Below are 17,378 nucleotides of genomic sequence, written 5' to 3'. Positions count from 1 at the left end.
GGGGATCCCCAAAAACACAACCAGCCCTGTACTTCGGTTACTTTTGACCATTGGGGAAAATCCACCATATCTTTTCATGTTTGGAAACTAAAAACATTTTATAATCATCTTTGTATAAAAATCACCTTAGATACAGAATGATACAATGTGTTCTGTTTCCTTTACATGCTTCTTTCTTGCTACTTTTATAACTCAGGCTGGCCTTGAACCTGTGTTGTATGTAACCTGGGTTGGCCTGAAATTCATGACCCTCACAACCCCATCTCCGCAGGCTGGGATTACAAGCACGGATCACCATGCTCGGCTATGATGTCTGATGGGAGTCTGGCCTGAATTTCAGATACACTTTAAACACTTACCTAACTGTCAATTAACTCTTAGCAATGATAAGAAATGAACATCACTTTCCAACTCAAACATAATATATTAAGACTTCTTAAAACTCAAAACTAAACTATCAAGTAGCACATCTACTGGCTGAAACCGAACTTCCTTGAATTAAAAGTATTGGTATCTTATCATAAAATGCTTTCATTCTGGATGCAATATGTGCCAAAAAAAATGAATAATGCTGTATTTCAAATGACGACAATCAGACAACAGTCGGTTAGCCTCACCTCCCTTCACTCGGAGCCCCTTCTGACACAACGCTTTTTTCCTTCACACTGCCGGCTCGGCCTTTCCTGTCACTCTGTTCCACAGGGAGCTTGGAGCTGGATGCCGCCAGGGAGGCAGGTTCTCCACAGTCCTGTTCCTTCGCTCTGGGCGTGTTCGCTCTGTCTGCCCTCGCCTCTTTCACGGATGCTTCCGGGGAGGTCTGGATTTCTGTGGACGTTTCCTGTCCTAAGTAGTCATGGTCAGCGATGGCCATGGCAGAGGTGCCGTGGTCTGCCGTCCCTCCTGTGCTGGTTCCCATGGACTTGGAAATGACCTTCAGCTTGTGCGTCCCTGGTTTGCCGTGCTTCTTCTTGTGTTTCACCTTAGAGTTGTGCTTCAGGAAGAACTCACAAGACTCTTGCAGCACTCGCCGGCTCTCGCTGATGGGGCTGCGGGGAGACCCAGGGGAGAAAGCGCTCAGTCCATTGTAAGGGTTACAGACAAACTCTCCTCAGTTAGGAGTTCTATATGGTCTGTAGCTTTTACAAAAGCGGGATTCCTAGATCATGATCTATTGTGCAAACACCTTCTTTGCTTTTGCTAACAGAAGCAGCATACTAGTGAGAGATTAAGACAGTCAGAAATCAAAGGCTGAAGGCAAAGGAAATACAAATCAGCCATGGCACTGACTGTGTCTGCGTCACACAGAGATATGCTAAATACAGGGGTAAGCCAGAGAAAGAGGACACAGTATAACCTATGACCTCTGCTTTCTAACGTGAACGTTGACAGGTTACAGTGCAGTGAGTGTGGGTGCTGTGGTACAGCGGTCTTGTTGCCTGTATTGATCTGTCACGTGTACTGGTTTAGTAAAATGCTTACTGGTCAGTAGCCAGGCAGGAAGTATAGGCAGGGCAACCAGAAGAGAATTCTGGGAAGAGGGAAGGTTTGGTCTGCAGTCGTCACCCAGACACAGAGGAAGCAAGATGAGAACACTTCACTGATAAAAGGTACCAAGCCAATTATGGGCTAATTTAAGATGTAGGAATTAATTAGTAAGAAGCCTGAGCTAGACCTCTGTGTATTTCTTTGGGACTGAAGAGCTGTGGGACCGGGCAGGACAGAAGCCTCTGTCAACATATAGGTACATAAATGTGAGACACAACACGGATAACAAAGGAAATAATAAAGTGCTTGCCTAAATGTAATTTCCAGCCTTCAAAACTTATTAGTGAAAAAGCATATAGTTCTGAATTAAAATATTTTGGAGGCAGGGTCTTGCTATCCAAGTGAACCTCGAATTTGCTTGCCTCTGGCCATCAGGCTACAGGTAGCCCCACCCTACCCCCCCACCCCCTGCCCAGCTATAGTTATGAAATCTGTACCACAAAGAGTTCAATAATTAAATCAGTAGGAAATAAAAAAAATCTATAGCACATGATAAACAATACATATAAAGAATCAAAATTAATTATTTACTCCTAAGTATACAATGATATTACAGAACATCCCATTAGTTTGAATTGTTATCATTTTTAGGTAAAAACATCGGCATTTTGTTCTGTTTCCTTTAAAACGACCTTAAGGCAATTAGTCTGCGCTTACTCTCGCTTGCGGTTTCGTCTAAAGAACCCAGCCCATTCCGTGCAGGTCTTTTTGCTCCCAACCCAGAAGACTGCAGAGATGCCAACAATGAGTGTCATCAGATACTTTATCATGAACAGAGCCAGTTCTGGCCGGGCTTTCGGGTTTGCCTACAAAAACAAAATAATAACATGAAGAAAGTCTACATTGTCAAGGTAAAATGTGAGCAGATTACACACCTTCAGTCTGTTTCACTGCAAAAAGTTTGAAATAAATAATATGAGAAACAATGTTTTAAGTTCAACACATCTTTATGGCGTTCTGAACAAGGAACTTTTAAGTATATCAAAATATGGCTCTCAACAGAGGAAAATACTTATGAGTCTCAGGATCTTGGTGTGACCTCTTGACCTTTTCCTCTCCTATTGGTAGAGGGGCCTCTCATAATTATTAAAATATTTGTCTGCAAGTATTTACCTATTTTCCTTCACTATAATCTATGTTTAGAATGTATTAGGGGCTGGAGGGATGGCTCGGCCATTGAGAGCTCTTGCGGCTCGGTCCCGGCACCACATGGCGCATCACAACCATCCACATTTCTGTACCAGGGCCCTCTCTTGTCCTTCATGGCACCAGGCACACATGTGGTACACACACATACATGCACGCAAAACACTCATATGCATAAAAAGAAAAAATTAACAGACAATCAAACTCATATTTCCTAGCTTTCTGCATCAATGCACATGATAATAAAATTTGTTTAGTTATCACAGACCAAATATTATGATGTGAAAATGTAGAAATATCATAAAAAGTAAAATCACGCTTTTCTTTATACAAACATTTTCAAATACTATCCTAAGTGTTCAAGTGTTACACAGATTGCTTTTTTTGCTTATTAATTTGCCCAGAGCCCCACCCACATCCACACAGGCAGAACTTTGCTTTGCAAGGCTTGTTCTTTGAGGGCTACTCACCCAGCCCCTATCTACACACATCTAGGTCACCCCCCACCCAGTCCCAACTGCACAGAATGTGGCAGCGCCCACCCTTGTGTTATCCCAAGTGAGTCTTCAGGAGAAGCAAGAGGGAGAGCGGGAGGGAGGGGAACGAAGGTCCAGGGCCTTACATGCTCAGCAAGTCCCCCGCCACCAGTCTACATCCCCAGACACGCCAAAGCTATCTGAGACCAATGAAGTTACTGGAGAGAGTCTTACTGCATTGCCCAGGCTGCCTTCAGACTCAACAGTTCTTCTGCCTCAACCTCCCAAGCACACAGGCACACTGCACACTGCCAAAATTTGCCTTTTAAAAACCCCCAAATTTTTATTTAACAATTCAACTGAAATGCTTTCAGAAATTATATATTTTCAGGAATTTACAATTTTTTATTTTAAAAACAGCTCCTTATACTAATCATAAGCATCAGAGACACAAGAAACATTTTCAACTGTGCGTTTTTCTCAGTTAAGAATGACAGGATGGGCTGGGCAAAAATCAAATTCTATTTTTGGAACCATACACTGCGCAAAAGGTTAAACCCAAACATAGCATTTTCCTACTTATAGAGGAGGTGAAAAAAAATAAAAGCAAACAAACCTCTCCAATTCAGTAGAATTTACTTTTCCTTTTAATCCCTCTGATGAGGCCTATTCTTCATAATTGTTAATCTGCTTTTATAATCCAATTTAATTGTTTTCGATTTAATGCTTAACATAACTGCAGGAGACTTGCTGTATTATAACTGTAACTAGAGTTAACGCTTGAGGAATGAACTCTGAGTACGTCACCCAGCCTGACTGGTGACCAGGGGATGGCCCCCTACGTCTGTTATGTCTTCTCAAGCCGAAGTCACATTTCCTGACCGTGACTAACAAAAGTGCAAACAGTGACATCACCCAAATGACAGCTCCTACCTGATAAGGACACGGGATGCGGTACTGGCGGCAATGGTCGGAGAACCAAGTTATCTCCCAGGTGATCCTGTTCACGAGCTCATAGACGTAGCAACCAAGAAGAGTCACCAAGGGCACGAGATACAGGCCACTGAAGACTCCAATTCGAATCATGAATTTCTTGAGTTTCTCTTGGTTTCGGCCGTCGTGCTGTATGACTTGTCGGACATGATTCAAGGAAATGATGCCGGCTAGGAGGAGAGACAGCCCCACAAACACACAGAGGCACAGGGGCAAGAGGACGAAGTACCGAGAGGCATCCAGATCATACAGGCCGACGAAGCAAACGCCGCTAATATTGTCCCCCTCGACTTTGTTCATTGCGAGCAACATGACAGTCAGAAAACCAGGCATGCCCCAGGCCACCGCGTGGAACCACACTGCTTTCTGCTCGATGGCCTCACAGCTCCACTTTCTCCCCGCAGCTAAGAACCAAGTAATGGTGAGAATTACCCACCACACCGTGCCGGCCATTGTGAAAAAATACAGAAACATAAAGACCACGCTGCAAGCCTTGTTCTTCGACCCCAGAACAACCGTGTCCCCGAGCTCCAGCTTCTCATCCGCCTTGTTACAGGCTGTGCTATTGCCCAGCAAAAACCCCACAAAGTACATGAGAGAAACGATGCTGTAACAGACGGAGTAGTAGATGATCGGTCTCTCGGGGTATCGGAACCGCCGGACGTCAATTAGAAACGTGAGGAAGGTGAACAAAGTCGCACAAAGACAGAAGATCGAGACGATTCCTATGAAGCTCTTGGCGAAGTCCAGCTCGTCATTTTTAAAATACATGTTGGGGCAGGGAGGGGCACACTGGTCAATCCCCAGGAACTTATAGCCTTGTTCTCCCGAAGCCTTAAGATGCTTTGGACACCAGAAGCCAATGTCTCTCGGGACTTGTTCTGTTTTCCTCTGAGGACCAGCGAGCTCTGTGTGCAGATGGGGAGTCACGGGAGCAGCGTCGTCACAGCGTGGCAGCCTGTAAAGACCACAGAGACTCAGGGTGTGAGGTCAGCATGGAATGACATTCCCATTAATTCTCTGAGAACTTCGGGCAAGGAATGCACTCTGATCAGTTCACGCCTCTTCCCCAAGCCCTCTCAGGTCTACTCCACTTTCTCCTGTGCTTTCCCAGTATAAACCACAACCCTGCTGTGCTCACAGCTGACGGGAGATGGCAAGGCTGAGAGATTATCTTTAGCATTGGGTAGAATTTTAAACATCAACTAAAAACTGGTTGTTCATGAAGCCTCAGCTCACATAAATGCATCACAAGAAGACAGGAAGCCATAAAAATCTATTTCCTTAGAAGATAATTAAGTCGCGTCATAATTTTAAATATTTTCTGCTTTTAAGACAGACTATTTAAAAGGGTGTACAGTTTACTTAATTCGGTAATTCCCAGACAAAATACTGGCTTGCCTAACTATGGCATATGAAATATAAATTCCAAGGAAATCAGCCACTCTTCATTTCCAGGTGCATGGGACTGAGTGTGAACCTCTGCACACGCGGGGCTGAGTGTGAACCTCTGCACACGCGGGGCTGAGTGTGAACCTCTGCACACGCGGGGCTGAGTGTGAGCCTCTGCACACGCGGGGCTGAGTGTGAGCCTCTGCACACGCGGGACTGAGTGTGAGCCTCTGCACACGCGGGACAAGTGCTCTTTTCACTGAGCCCTGCCCCCACCCTATGTTCTTTCTCTAATGCTCACAGCGATGCTGACTAATCACGTGACCAAGGGGATAAAACTAGGGTGGCTGTGAGAGGTGACAGATGGAGCTTACAGTCTCAGAAGGACAAGGCAGTCATCAGGACAGTCTGAGGACCAGCTTGCTCACATCACCAACCTGACTGGCTGTTTGCTGGAGCAACACGCAGCTAACTCTCTTCTGTGCAGAACTGTACCACTGAGCTGAATTTGGGTGTACTGGTGTTATTTTGAAGGGTCTATGTGGTTAAAAAACAATGAGAATGCATTCAAAATAGAGCAGGCTAAGATAAAAATAGAGAATAAGAGGCTGGAGAGATGGCTCGGTGGTTAAGAACACTGGCTGCTCTTCTAGAGGACTTTTGGGAGGGTGTGTGTGGTGGCACACACCTTGATTCAGGAGTCAGAGGCAGGATGATCTCTGTGAGCTAGAGACCAGTCTGGTTCACAGAGTGAGTTCAAGGTCAGCTAGGATTACACAGTGAGACTCTGTCTCAAAACAAAGACAGGGAGATAGAAATAAATTCCTCCAAAATAAATGCTCACAATCTTTCAACTTTATTAAAAAATGTACCATCATTTAGTTCTGCTTATTATCTTTTGAAATAAAGCAATAAAACAACCCAGTCATCTGGGTGGTGGGAGCACCTGCTGATGGATTACAAAAGGAAAGTACATTTTCTTAAAAAAATTTCATGTTTCTGTATGTGTGTGCGCATGTGAACACAGGTGCGTGTGAAGGTGAGAGGGGCTGGGTCCTCCAGAAGCTTGAATTACAAGCAGCTGTGAGCCACCTAATATGGGTGCTGGGAACCAAACTCCAGTCCTTTGCAAGAGCAACACAAGCCAGCTTTCCAGCCACAAAGTGTGTTTTCTTGAAAATGGGACAGGTACACAGTTAGGGAGTGTGGCTATGGAAGACTGAAAATGAGGGAAAGAAAGAGGGCAAGAGAAATAAGATCCCAAGACTTTCCCACGGTGTGCTGGAGAGTCTGTGCTATGGGGAAAGATAGGCAGGAGAGTGCGGGGAGGAGGTGCAGTTGGGAGAAGAGACGATGACCACTGGCAACACGGTCCTGGCATAAAAAGTGTGCCTGGACCCTGACAGGCTGGGAGCTGTGCCTCCAAGAACTAGGGTGCTTTTCCCACCCATCCTAAAGCAAAGGCACTTGGAAGGGCAGAGGCCTCGTCCTGGGGACCCAGAGCCTAAAGTGCGCCATTCCTCCTGTGTCCCACAGTCGAACAGAAGCTGCCTGAGCGGATGTTAAAGCTTCCAGCAGGCTCGGACTCGGGCTGCAATCAGAAATTCGCTCTGCTGATTTCTCCTGATTTGGACGAGCAAGGAACTCAGGACCGCGAGGGGTGCACCCACACACTGAGACAATGGGGATGTTCTATCGGGAACTCACCAAGGCCAGCTGGCCTAGGTNCTCTCTTCTGTGCAGAACTGTACCACTGAGCTGAATTTGGGTGTACTGGTGTTATTTTGAAGGGTCTATGTGGTTAAAAAACAATGAGAATGCATTGTGGGGAAGTGACAGAAATCTTTAATAAATAAATAAATGAAGGAAGGAAGGAAGGAAGAAAGGAAGAAAGAAAGAAAGGAAGGAAGGAAGGAAGAAAGAAAGAAAGAAAGAAAGAAATTCGCTGCTTTTGTGTTTGCAAGATAAGATGCCATAAAACCCTGAAGACCATTTTTACATCTATGAAGAAATGAGAATATTTCTAGTGATCAATCAATAGTTTAAAAAGAGAAGTTCATCTCTGCTCTATACTAGTGAGATATGTATGGTTTGATGTTGGGTTTACACAATTTTATAAAAGAGATGGAGATTCCACTTCCCAATGTGACCTATCAGGTATTCCCAAACATAAATTTGATTTGATATAAGAAAACAATGTTTCTCAACAAAATCCGACTTTATAGATTAAAACTCTAAGAAGAGGAGGAAATGTCAGCATTGATACCAGCTGCTGTTTCTGTGAGTCACGACCTCCATGCTCTGAAGCTGCACCAGCAACCCCAGAGAAAGCAAGCATCTTTCCCACAGGCACTACCTCTGAGAACACCTAGAATTTACTTATTTCATCCTCCTGCCACTAAGATTTAAGATCCAGGGCAACAAGAATTCTTCTCTGCATATCTTTAGCGCATAGGTCAGGGGGCATATAGGAAAAAGGCTGTGAAGATCACGTGAAGGGTGTTCTGTTTTCTCTCCTCTCGACCGTTCTGTGGATAGCTCGTTAAACTCTGGCTTCTGAACTTTCTTCTCTCCAGTGGTAACCCCCACTCCAGCTACCTTTAGTTATGGCGACCTGGGAACCGGCCATTTCCCGTAATCAACCCTGGTACCCTGCCTCTGCTCTGTAAGTGCTCATCTGACAGCGTGTTTTCAGGAACTGTCTATACCGCCTTTTCAAACCTCCCTGGGATGTCCTGCTTTCTTTAGCTTTTCCCCCTCAGTCCTCATCCATTCAGACAGTCACCGGCTAACTAATGTTGAAGTAATACCCTTCACTGTTCCTTCATCTTACTCTTCCCTTTTATTATTTATTCTATGTGCTTGAGTGTTTTGTCTCTCTATCTCTATGTGGATGCCTGGTGCCCTCAAAGGCTAGGAGAGGGCTTCAGATACCCTGGAACAGGACAATAAGTTGTGAACTGTCATGTGGGTGCTCAAGAATCAAACCCAGGTCATCTACAAGAACAACAAGTGCTCCTAAGCCATCCCTCCAGCCCCTCACGCTACCCTTTCTCATCTTTGCACTGTATCCATCTGATAAAACTCCAACCACAGATAAACTTAAATATCTGCTTCCCAGGTGACAGGCCCATGCACCCACCACTGCTGCAGAATGTTTTGAGGGACCAGAGCATGCACTAACTCAGGGTAATCCACATTTCCTAAAGCTCTACAATTTGCTCGCTCTTTCACTAGCTCCACCTGTCTGTCGCTTCTCAAAGTTATAACCCAAACCCACCTCCCCGGCTCAACAGGATCCAGGCACCAGCTACTTCCCAACAGACACTAGCAGGTTCCTGCCTTCTCTAAGAGCCTTGGTAACCACACAGCCCTACCATCCTAGGCCATCCTGACTCCGTCCCATCATTACAAAGGAGGTGCCTCTATCACATTTGTGCTTGGGATCCTGCCTCCTCCTTGGAAGACTTCCATTGACTGTTTCTTCTACCTTGTATGTGCCTGCTTTCCCTCGATCCTGGAAGCTCTTTAGTAGTCCATATTGCTCCTTTATCTTTGTACTAAATCTGTCCAATAAAGCCCTAACCACAGATAAACTCTGTTTATTTTCTCTGTGCTTTCCGATTCTCACCACTTATCCCATTAGAGGAAATCTCCTGGGCTTCCTTCTGGCTGCCACACCCTCTTCCTCTGTTTCAACACCCATTTTCCTGAAGGTTGTTCATGTGTCTGATTTCTCTCCCACTCCCTCCTTGTCCTCAGCCCCGTGTCTGTCCTTTGTTCCCACTGCTCCAGTAAGAGGGGAGACTCCTCCACAGTGGCTGAACCTGGTGCCGCCTCATCCTCAGATTCCTCTCTCCTTTCTGGACATGCATTTTGCACTTTTCTTATTAGTTCAGTTGTTACCAAATGACTGACATCTTGCCAAAAAAAACTGTATGTAAAGGGCTAAACTCTCAGAGGCAGCTGAGGTGAACTCCCAAGGAGAGCTTTCCAACAGCCCTCATTAGACCACAGTGAGAGAGCTCTACACAGAAGCCACTCCTACCCCAACACACCTGGCGAGCCCCTGCTCTCGGCAGAAGACCTGCTAGGGACCTGGAAGGGCCTGACTGCTGTTTCTCTCTCCCCCTCTGTCCCCTCAGCACTACAACTACACTGGCTTGTGTTTGTTTTATTTGCTTTTTGAGCCAGGGTCTCACATCATAGCCTTGAACTCTGGATCCGCCTGGCACAGCCTTCTGATCACTAAGAGGACAGGCAAGTGGCTCCACGCTCAGCTTCTCACAGGCATGTATAACAAGTTGCTCCTATTGTCTAGAATGTTCTTCCCGTCTCATCCCCTAAGCAGCTCAGCCTTATCCTTCATGCTTGAGGTCCACTCCTAAAGCACGGTCAGCTCCTTCTTGACCACTCCCCAGCCCCAGTTTAGGCGAGAGGCAGCAGGGTTCTCATGCAATCATGCCCGCCCCTTCGCTGCGTCTCTCACGGGCATCAGCGCACTCCCTGGCACAATTACTTGATTATCACCTGCCCCTTCTTCCTCACTGTAAGTTCCCTGAGAGCAAGAACTAAGTCTGCTTATTGCTAACCAGTAGGTCAACTGTGCTCACCACTACGGTGCCCGCCTCTTGAGTGTGCAGCAATGATTCAACTAATGTTAGCGATAGCATGGACAGCTAACAATCCCAAAACTCCATCAGTATCCAGTATTTGTAGTTTTCATTTCAGTGAAGAACAAAACTCACCTGTTACATTCAAGTTCTTCCGGCCACCGGATCCCAAAAGTGTCAATTAAGCTTTTGCAATCAGAATACACCTTCTCACATAGTTTACGGCACGGAGGAACCACATGGATTTGCTCTGTGCACGTTGGTACGAAAGCTTGGCAAAGGAATAGTTCAACATTGGGTGAGCATTCCAGGTTCGCGACAGGCAGAAAGTGCTATTAAAAGACAGAAAGACACAGTTAGAAAAACGTTCATCACGGATGTATTTGGATATACTTTTCCACGGAGCCTCTAAACGAGTCTTTAACCCTTTCTTTCAGGGAGATTAATTCTTGAGTTAGTAACTTTCTTGTCCGTGAGATTTATGTGTGAGTCCTTCACATAAGATGGTAATTATCATTTTATAGGTTAGACCTCTTTTTTTTTTTTTAGAAAACACACTTTGTCATTGTTCATCCATCCTCTGCACAGGCATTTGTCACCCAATTATAGTATACAGGTGACGTCACAGGGCAGCAGACACTGTGTTAGGCTCTGGGGACACAGCAGTGAGTATAACAGAAGTCCTTCCTCGTTTCATTTGATCCTAGTGGTGAAGGCAAACATTATGAAACAAACATCACATAACAACTTCTTAGATTTAGATCAGGACAAGCTGCAGTGGGGGGGGGTGGAAGGAGACAGATGTAGGTAGAGGGTGCCTCTCCAGGTGACAGGCGACAGGTGAGCAGGCTCTCACTAGGTCAGAAATCACGACTGTGGCAGAAGTGATAGGAACAGAATGGGAAACCACTTGCAGCAGCCGCCACTCTGAGTTGAGCCCAACAGTGAATTCCAAGCCTTTTTTCTGTTTATGTCACCAACCAACACAGTTCCTCTTTCTGAACATCTTCCTTTTGTCTTACAGGACACTGATGTTTTGGATCCCTATCCACTTCACCATCCGCTCCTCTTTTGATCGTCTATTTGTTGATTATTAATAAAGAAACGCTCTACAGCTCAGATCCTGCGCCTCCTGCTCCCGGGAAACCCACCAGCACCGCCTCTCTGTGCTCTCCAGATGTGAACATCTGCTTCCCGACAGCTCCATTTGGCTGTCGCCAACCACCTCACACTCAGCCCCGCTGTGTCCAAACCACCCCAAATGTCCCATCTCACGACGCCCAAGCTGCTCAGGCCAAGAATCTTGAAAATAATGAAAGAACTCATTCTTTACTGTTTTTCCTGCATTTTATATCCAGCCTGTCAACAAATCCTACAATTCTTCCTTCAAACTATACTTCAAATTCATCCACTTCCCATTATTACCTGGCTGGAGTCACTGTATTCCTCCTAGTCCACTGCAAAGACCCTTATGGGTCTCACCATATCCTGCGCTTGCTAATATCACACCCATATCAATCCATAGCCCCACAAATGTGATTCCTAAGATCTAAGTTTGTCCTTGCTCAAGGACGCCAACAGAGCCTCTACCGTGAGAGCCGTTACTGTGCGCTCTGGCCTCAACCCCTGGCCCTGGCTCCACTTGCTCTCCTCTGCTTACCCTCATTCCATGGTGCTTCTGTCTCATATCTTTACACGCTGCCACAGCTGTGACTTTAGACCTCACTAGAGCCTGCTCACCTGTCACCTGTTACCTGTCACCTGGAGAGGCACCTTCTACCTACGCACCCTCTCCTTACACCCCCTACTGTAGCTTGTCCTAACCTATACCTAAGAAGTTATGTGATTTGTTTCATGACATTGCCTTTACCACTAGGATTAAATTAAAAGGACCTCTGTCCCACTCACTGCTGTGTCCCCAGGGCCTAGCGTAGTGTCTGCTGCCCTATGACGTCACCTGTAAACTATAACTGGGTGACTGAATGTCTGTGCAGAGGATGGATGAACCATGACAAACCATGCCTTAGACAAAGCATTAGGCCAGCAAAGAGAAGAACGCAACTGTGTCCAAAGGAGGACATAGGCAAAGGATTAAATTCTAAATATTTGATAATATATTAGGTGCTAGAAGGTAATAAAGAAATACTTCTAAAATTCAGATGGAAAGTCCCTTTCAACACAAAATTCTATATCTAGCCAAATATTTAGGTTAGGGTAAAATAATGACATTTTTGGCCCTGGAAGGAATTTTAAAAATTAACTTTCAAACGGAAAATTACAGTATATAGAGAAACTTCCTCCTGTGGCAGGTGGGAACAAATACAGAGACCTACAACCAGACATTAATCAGAGAGTAAGGCCTTGGAACAGTCAGCCCTAAGAGGAATGTCTGCATCAAATTTCTCTTGTCAGGGATCAGGGACCCCCTCAGAAAAGGAGGCTAAAAGAGTGTGCCAGTCAGAGGGGTGACCAAGGGGTCCTCGGCAGCACAGCCACGGGCCTAGTGCTCGAAGCAATCAGAGCCTAGGAAGACAGAAGAGTGAAGGAAAGGGCCCAGGGAAGGGGAGCAGGGCACTGGAATAAGCAGAGTGTAGGGGCTGGGGATGTGGCTCAGCAGGCTGAGTGCTTGCCTAGCATGTGTAGGGTCCCACACCGTTAACCCAGGCACGGTGACTTGTAAACGCACCGCTCAAGAAGGGGAGGGAGACTGACCAGAAGTTCAAGATCATCCTTGGCTACGGTGAGTTTGAAGCCAGTTTGGGCTCCACGAAGCTCTGTCTCAAAAGTAAAACTCCAAGAAGAAATGAAAAGAAACACCCACACTAAACAGGTTGTTCAATGCTCAGAGCACCTTGGGAAATCGATGCGGGGTGCCTGACAAGGCGACTCAGACCTTTGAAAGAGTCAGGAACTGGGGAAGTGCAAAACGCTAAAGAAATACAATATGCTTCTTGACACAGCAGAATCCGATACTGAATATCCCAGCAATGCTAACACTGATACGGATTTGGTTAAACACCGTCACTAGGATGTAGGAAAGTAAAAGCAGTGGAATAAGAGAACTGGACTCTCACCTACACACAGGGACTGCTTTGAGTTCTGAGGAGACAGTCAACAGATGATGGAGAAAACACGCAAGGGTTTAAAGCAGCCGCTCTGAGGAGCAGGGCTGGGGAGGCAGAGAAGCAGAGGCAAGGACCTGCTGCTTTTCTGCTGAAGGCCTTTTGGTATTGAGGGTTTCCCCCAGCTTTACTCAGGTGATCATACATGATGAATATATATGAAGTGTGCAATTAGGTAAGTTTTGAAACCATTACTATAATCAAGGTGACTATAATCTAGCACCCCCTTGTAATCCTTCCCTCCCTTCCACTTTCCCCCCACCTCATCCACTCAGCAAAACATCCCTGGCAACCACTTCTGTAACTTTATATAGGTGGAACCATACAGTATGTTTTCTCTTTTTGTTGTCGTTGTTGTTGTTTAGCTTCATCATCACAGGTTTCAATGGTTTATTTATTTATTTTAGTTATGTGTGCCTGTGTGAGATTATGTGCTCCATGTGTGTATGCAGGTGTCAAGAGGCCAGAGGGCATCTGAGTCTAGTCACAAGTAGCTGTGAGCCATCTGCTGTGGGTACCAGAAACCCCACTCCTGGTCCTCTGCAAAGGCGGGAAGTGTTCTCAACTGCTGAGCCAGCTCTCCAGCCCAAGGTGGTTACTTTGAGAAGCATCCATGTTGTTCTGTGGAGCAATCATTCACGCCTTCTAACTGCTGAATAGTTTCCCATTGTATTGCTACACCGTTCATCCAGCTGCTGATGGGACAGTGGCCACGGGGTATTTCAGTGTAGAGTAACTGCTACCTAGCAGTTAAACACCTGCCAGAGATGCAAGGAAGCTAACTGCAGCTCTTCACCTCTCCTTCTATTCCTCCAAGTCCAATCCCCAGTCTCCTCCCTAGCTCTTTAGCAAACATTCGACTATGGCCTCCCTCACTTTCTGCCCCATACCCAGTGGGCTAACTAAGCAGATCCTGGTGGAACACACTGCTTTCCTCCTCCTGTGAGGTACCTCCACCACCCCCAACCCCTCCACATTCCTAAGACTCAGGTCCCTGCTGTGGGACAATGGTCTTTTATCCTGCCACTTGTATTTTAATAAAACGCTGATTGGCCAGTAGCCAGGCAGGAAGTATACGTGACCAAGCAAGAATTAGGGGCCGAGGCGATGAGAACAGGAGAATTCTGGGAAGAGGAAACGGTCACTGTGCAGCCATCACCCAGACATAGAGGAAGCAAGAGGAGAATGCTTCTCTGAAAAAGGTACCAAGCCACGTGGTTAACACAGACAAGAATTATGGGCTAATATATATTATAAGAGTTATAAGAAGCCTGAGCTAATAGGCCAACCAGTCTATGATTAATGTAGACCTCTGTGTTTCTTTGGGACTGAACAGCTGCAGGACCTGGTGGGACAGAAACCTCTGTCAACAGGTCCCAATACCCAGAAATACATTTTACCTGGAACCCCCAGTGCCCACACCTATCAGGACCCCAGATTTTCATACAGGCAACACACAGACACCACACACTCTTAAGAACAAGAGAGGAAAATGAAACCAAAGAACAAAACACCCACCCAACAAATACAAAATACCAGCACCTAGATACAATCTTTCCAACCCCATATGTCTAGATGCCAGGGTAAAAACACAGTCAATAACAGCCAGGCAATTACGTCTCCACTAGAGCCCAGCAATCGTACCACAGAGGGCCCTGAATATTTCAACACAGCTGAAGTATAGGTGAAAGACTTTAAAATAGCCTTTATGAATATGATAGGGTTCCTTAAGTGTCTGACAGCCAGATTCTTCAGTAGAAGGAATGCAAGGGTACAGTACTGCATCTAACAGAGAAACTGCTTTTCATTGCCAACACTTAAGATCTGATGTCCAGTCCAATGGCAAGATGAACATCACACATGTACTTCCGCTCTGCAGATTTCTTCAGGACAAGTGCAGCAAGGTGTGGGATACTGAGCAGCTTCTGGCTTCTCAGCCTCTCCAGCCTCCCGTTAGCCATGGTTGGAGCACCCAGTATGCCATATGAAAGCCAACCTAATGAATCTACTTTTAGTACATATTTATTCTATGGGTTCTATTCCTCTAGAGAGCCCTGACACAGTTTGCCTACTATAGCAACATTGACATTTATATACAGAAAAGAGACTAGATCAGACACTGAAAACTGAAACTGTCTGAAGGCCAGACTCACCAGTTAAGGTGTGCGAGACAGGGGGATGGCTAACAGCAGCTGCCACCTAGATCCCGCAGACCTTTCCTTGGAGATGTGAGCACAGAATCGTCAGACATCAATTTTGGCACTGACAAAAAAGAGAACCTCAATTTTTAGGTAAGAAATCCCCCAAATCTTGGGTCCTGGCACTTTAATTGATACATTTGAAGCACTGGGCAGGAGGAAGGACACGTGTCCTCGGGTCAGATCCAACAGAAGCCACCAACTTTCAAGTTGATGCGGACTAAGAAGATGCAGGACTTAGTCTTGGGGCCTCAGAGGAACTTTGAGTTCTCAAAACATCTGTGTAAACCTCGTCTAGCCAATAAACAGTTAAGTGGGAAGTACAAGAAAGCCTGCCACGCTGAACAAACAAAGGCACAGCTGCTCTGGCCGGGGAGGAAACCCTGCCTGCTGAGAGGCTTCTCTAGGTTTCCTTCCACAGTGACCTCACGGCACCTCGACATCACAGACCCACAACCACAGAGCTGGGCCAAGGCTTCAGATCACAAGGAGAGTGTGCCAATTTCTTACTGCAAGTTATTTTGGAAATTCCAAATCTATGCTGGACTCACTGTTACTGTTAGCTGAACCTCATCTGTGGATTGCAAGTCTTATACATCTATAAATTCTTATTATAATATTACAAATCGTATAACTATCAAAACTGACAACAAACTTTTTTAGACACCACAATAACCCTGAGGAACAACATTGCAGATAAGGGGTCAGGCTCTGAGAGGTTAAGTAACCTTGTGTAGTGACAGTTGTCGGCAACGGGAGACTCTAGCCCATGTGACCCCAGAGTCTCTCCTGAGACTCTTTACCCTAGGTCTTGCTGAAAATCTCTCTCTCTCCAGCCACAAGACAAGCAAACCTTCCCCAATCCAACAAGGACTGAGGGGATGTGTCAGGGGACTGGAAACCTACAACAACAGAAACAAGTCACACATCAAAGCCCTCAAGCTGTGTCTATCATCCCAAACAAGGCGCAGACTCTCGAATGTGCACAGGTAACTCTGGAGCTAATAACTTAGAATCACGCACTACTTCAAACAATGGGTCAGCCTGCTACTGGACTCAGCATGAAAGTCACTTGAAAACACGGACAGGATGAGAGTCTCTTCCCAATCTTTTGAAGTAAAAGTCTTGTTAGGAATCAATGTTTTCCCACAGAATGGTTCATGCTCCATATCTGGAAACCAAACCTTTAGATGCAAAGACTAAAAACCTGGCCTGTGATATTCCTTATGTCCTTCAGTTTTATACTCTGAATTCCACGGAATAATTATGGGTATTTGCACAGGGAGTGCCATACAAACTTCGGAGGAAACAAATGCTCAAATGCTTCGATTTGTTTTTTTCTACTTGGTGAACTATCTTGACCCTCTAGCGAGCCTATGTCTTCGTGAGCTAACTCGTGTACTTTTCATTTTTCTATTGTAGTCTCAAAGAAGGTCACACAAACAAAAAGTATCAACAACGCTTTTGAGGGTCTAGCATTTAACAATGATTAGAATAGCTCAGATGGGCGGTGGTGGTGCATGCTTTTAACCCCAGCACTTGGGAGGCAGAGTAAGGTGGATCTCTGTAAGTTCAAGGCTAGCCTGGTCTACAGAGAGAGATTCAGGACAGCCAAGCGCTACACAGAGAAATCCTGTCTTGAAAACAAAATAAATAAAAAAATAAGTAGTCCTGTGAATTAAAGTTTTAACCCTCAGAGAAATGAAAAGTAGGTTCCTTCAAGGGTCAATCCTTGGCTGAAACCCTAGACAGAATGGCTACTGTTAGTACCAGAAACCAGGGAGGAGAGGGCAAGTGACAAGGGAATTTCACACCTCTATTCTGTTATGAAAAAATATAAATAAAACCAGCTACAATAGAATAAATGGATATGAGAACAAGAATAGGGGACTA

The 17,378-nt window shown here is 45.6% G+C and overlaps 1 protein-coding gene across 5 annotated transcripts in view; it reads right to left on the bottom strand.

Moving 5' to 3' along the window:
- Positions 1 to 17,378, bottom strand: part of Fzd6 (frizzled class receptor 6) — a 30,889-nt gene that overhangs the window by 2,198 nt on the left and 11,313 nt on the right. For all 5 annotated transcript variants that reach the window (XM_050163042.1, XM_050163033.1, XM_050163024.1 and 2 more), the window contains exons 3-6: positions 10,301 to 10,497; positions 4,101 to 5,118; positions 2,203 to 2,351; positions 618 to 1,046 (exon numbers count right to left, since the gene is read on the bottom strand). In XM_050163042.1, the coding sequence (XP_050018999.1) occupies positions 618 to 1,046; positions 2,203 to 2,351; positions 4,101 to 5,118; positions 10,301 to 10,497 (1,793 nt within the window). The remainder of the gene's footprint in view (positions 1 to 617; positions 1,047 to 2,202; positions 2,352 to 4,100; positions 5,119 to 10,300; positions 10,498 to 17,378) is intronic.

This window comes from Alexandromys fortis, unplaced genomic scaffold (genome assembly GCF_014885135.2).
Source record: "Alexandromys fortis isolate MF-2015 unplaced genomic scaffold, M_Fortis_MF-2015_v1.1 scaffold_17, whole genome shotgun sequence".
In the NCBI taxonomy this organism is placed as follows: domain Eukaryota; kingdom Metazoa; phylum Chordata; class Mammalia; order Rodentia; family Cricetidae; genus Alexandromys; species Alexandromys fortis.
This window is presented reverse-complemented; position numbering and strand designations above follow the sequence as displayed.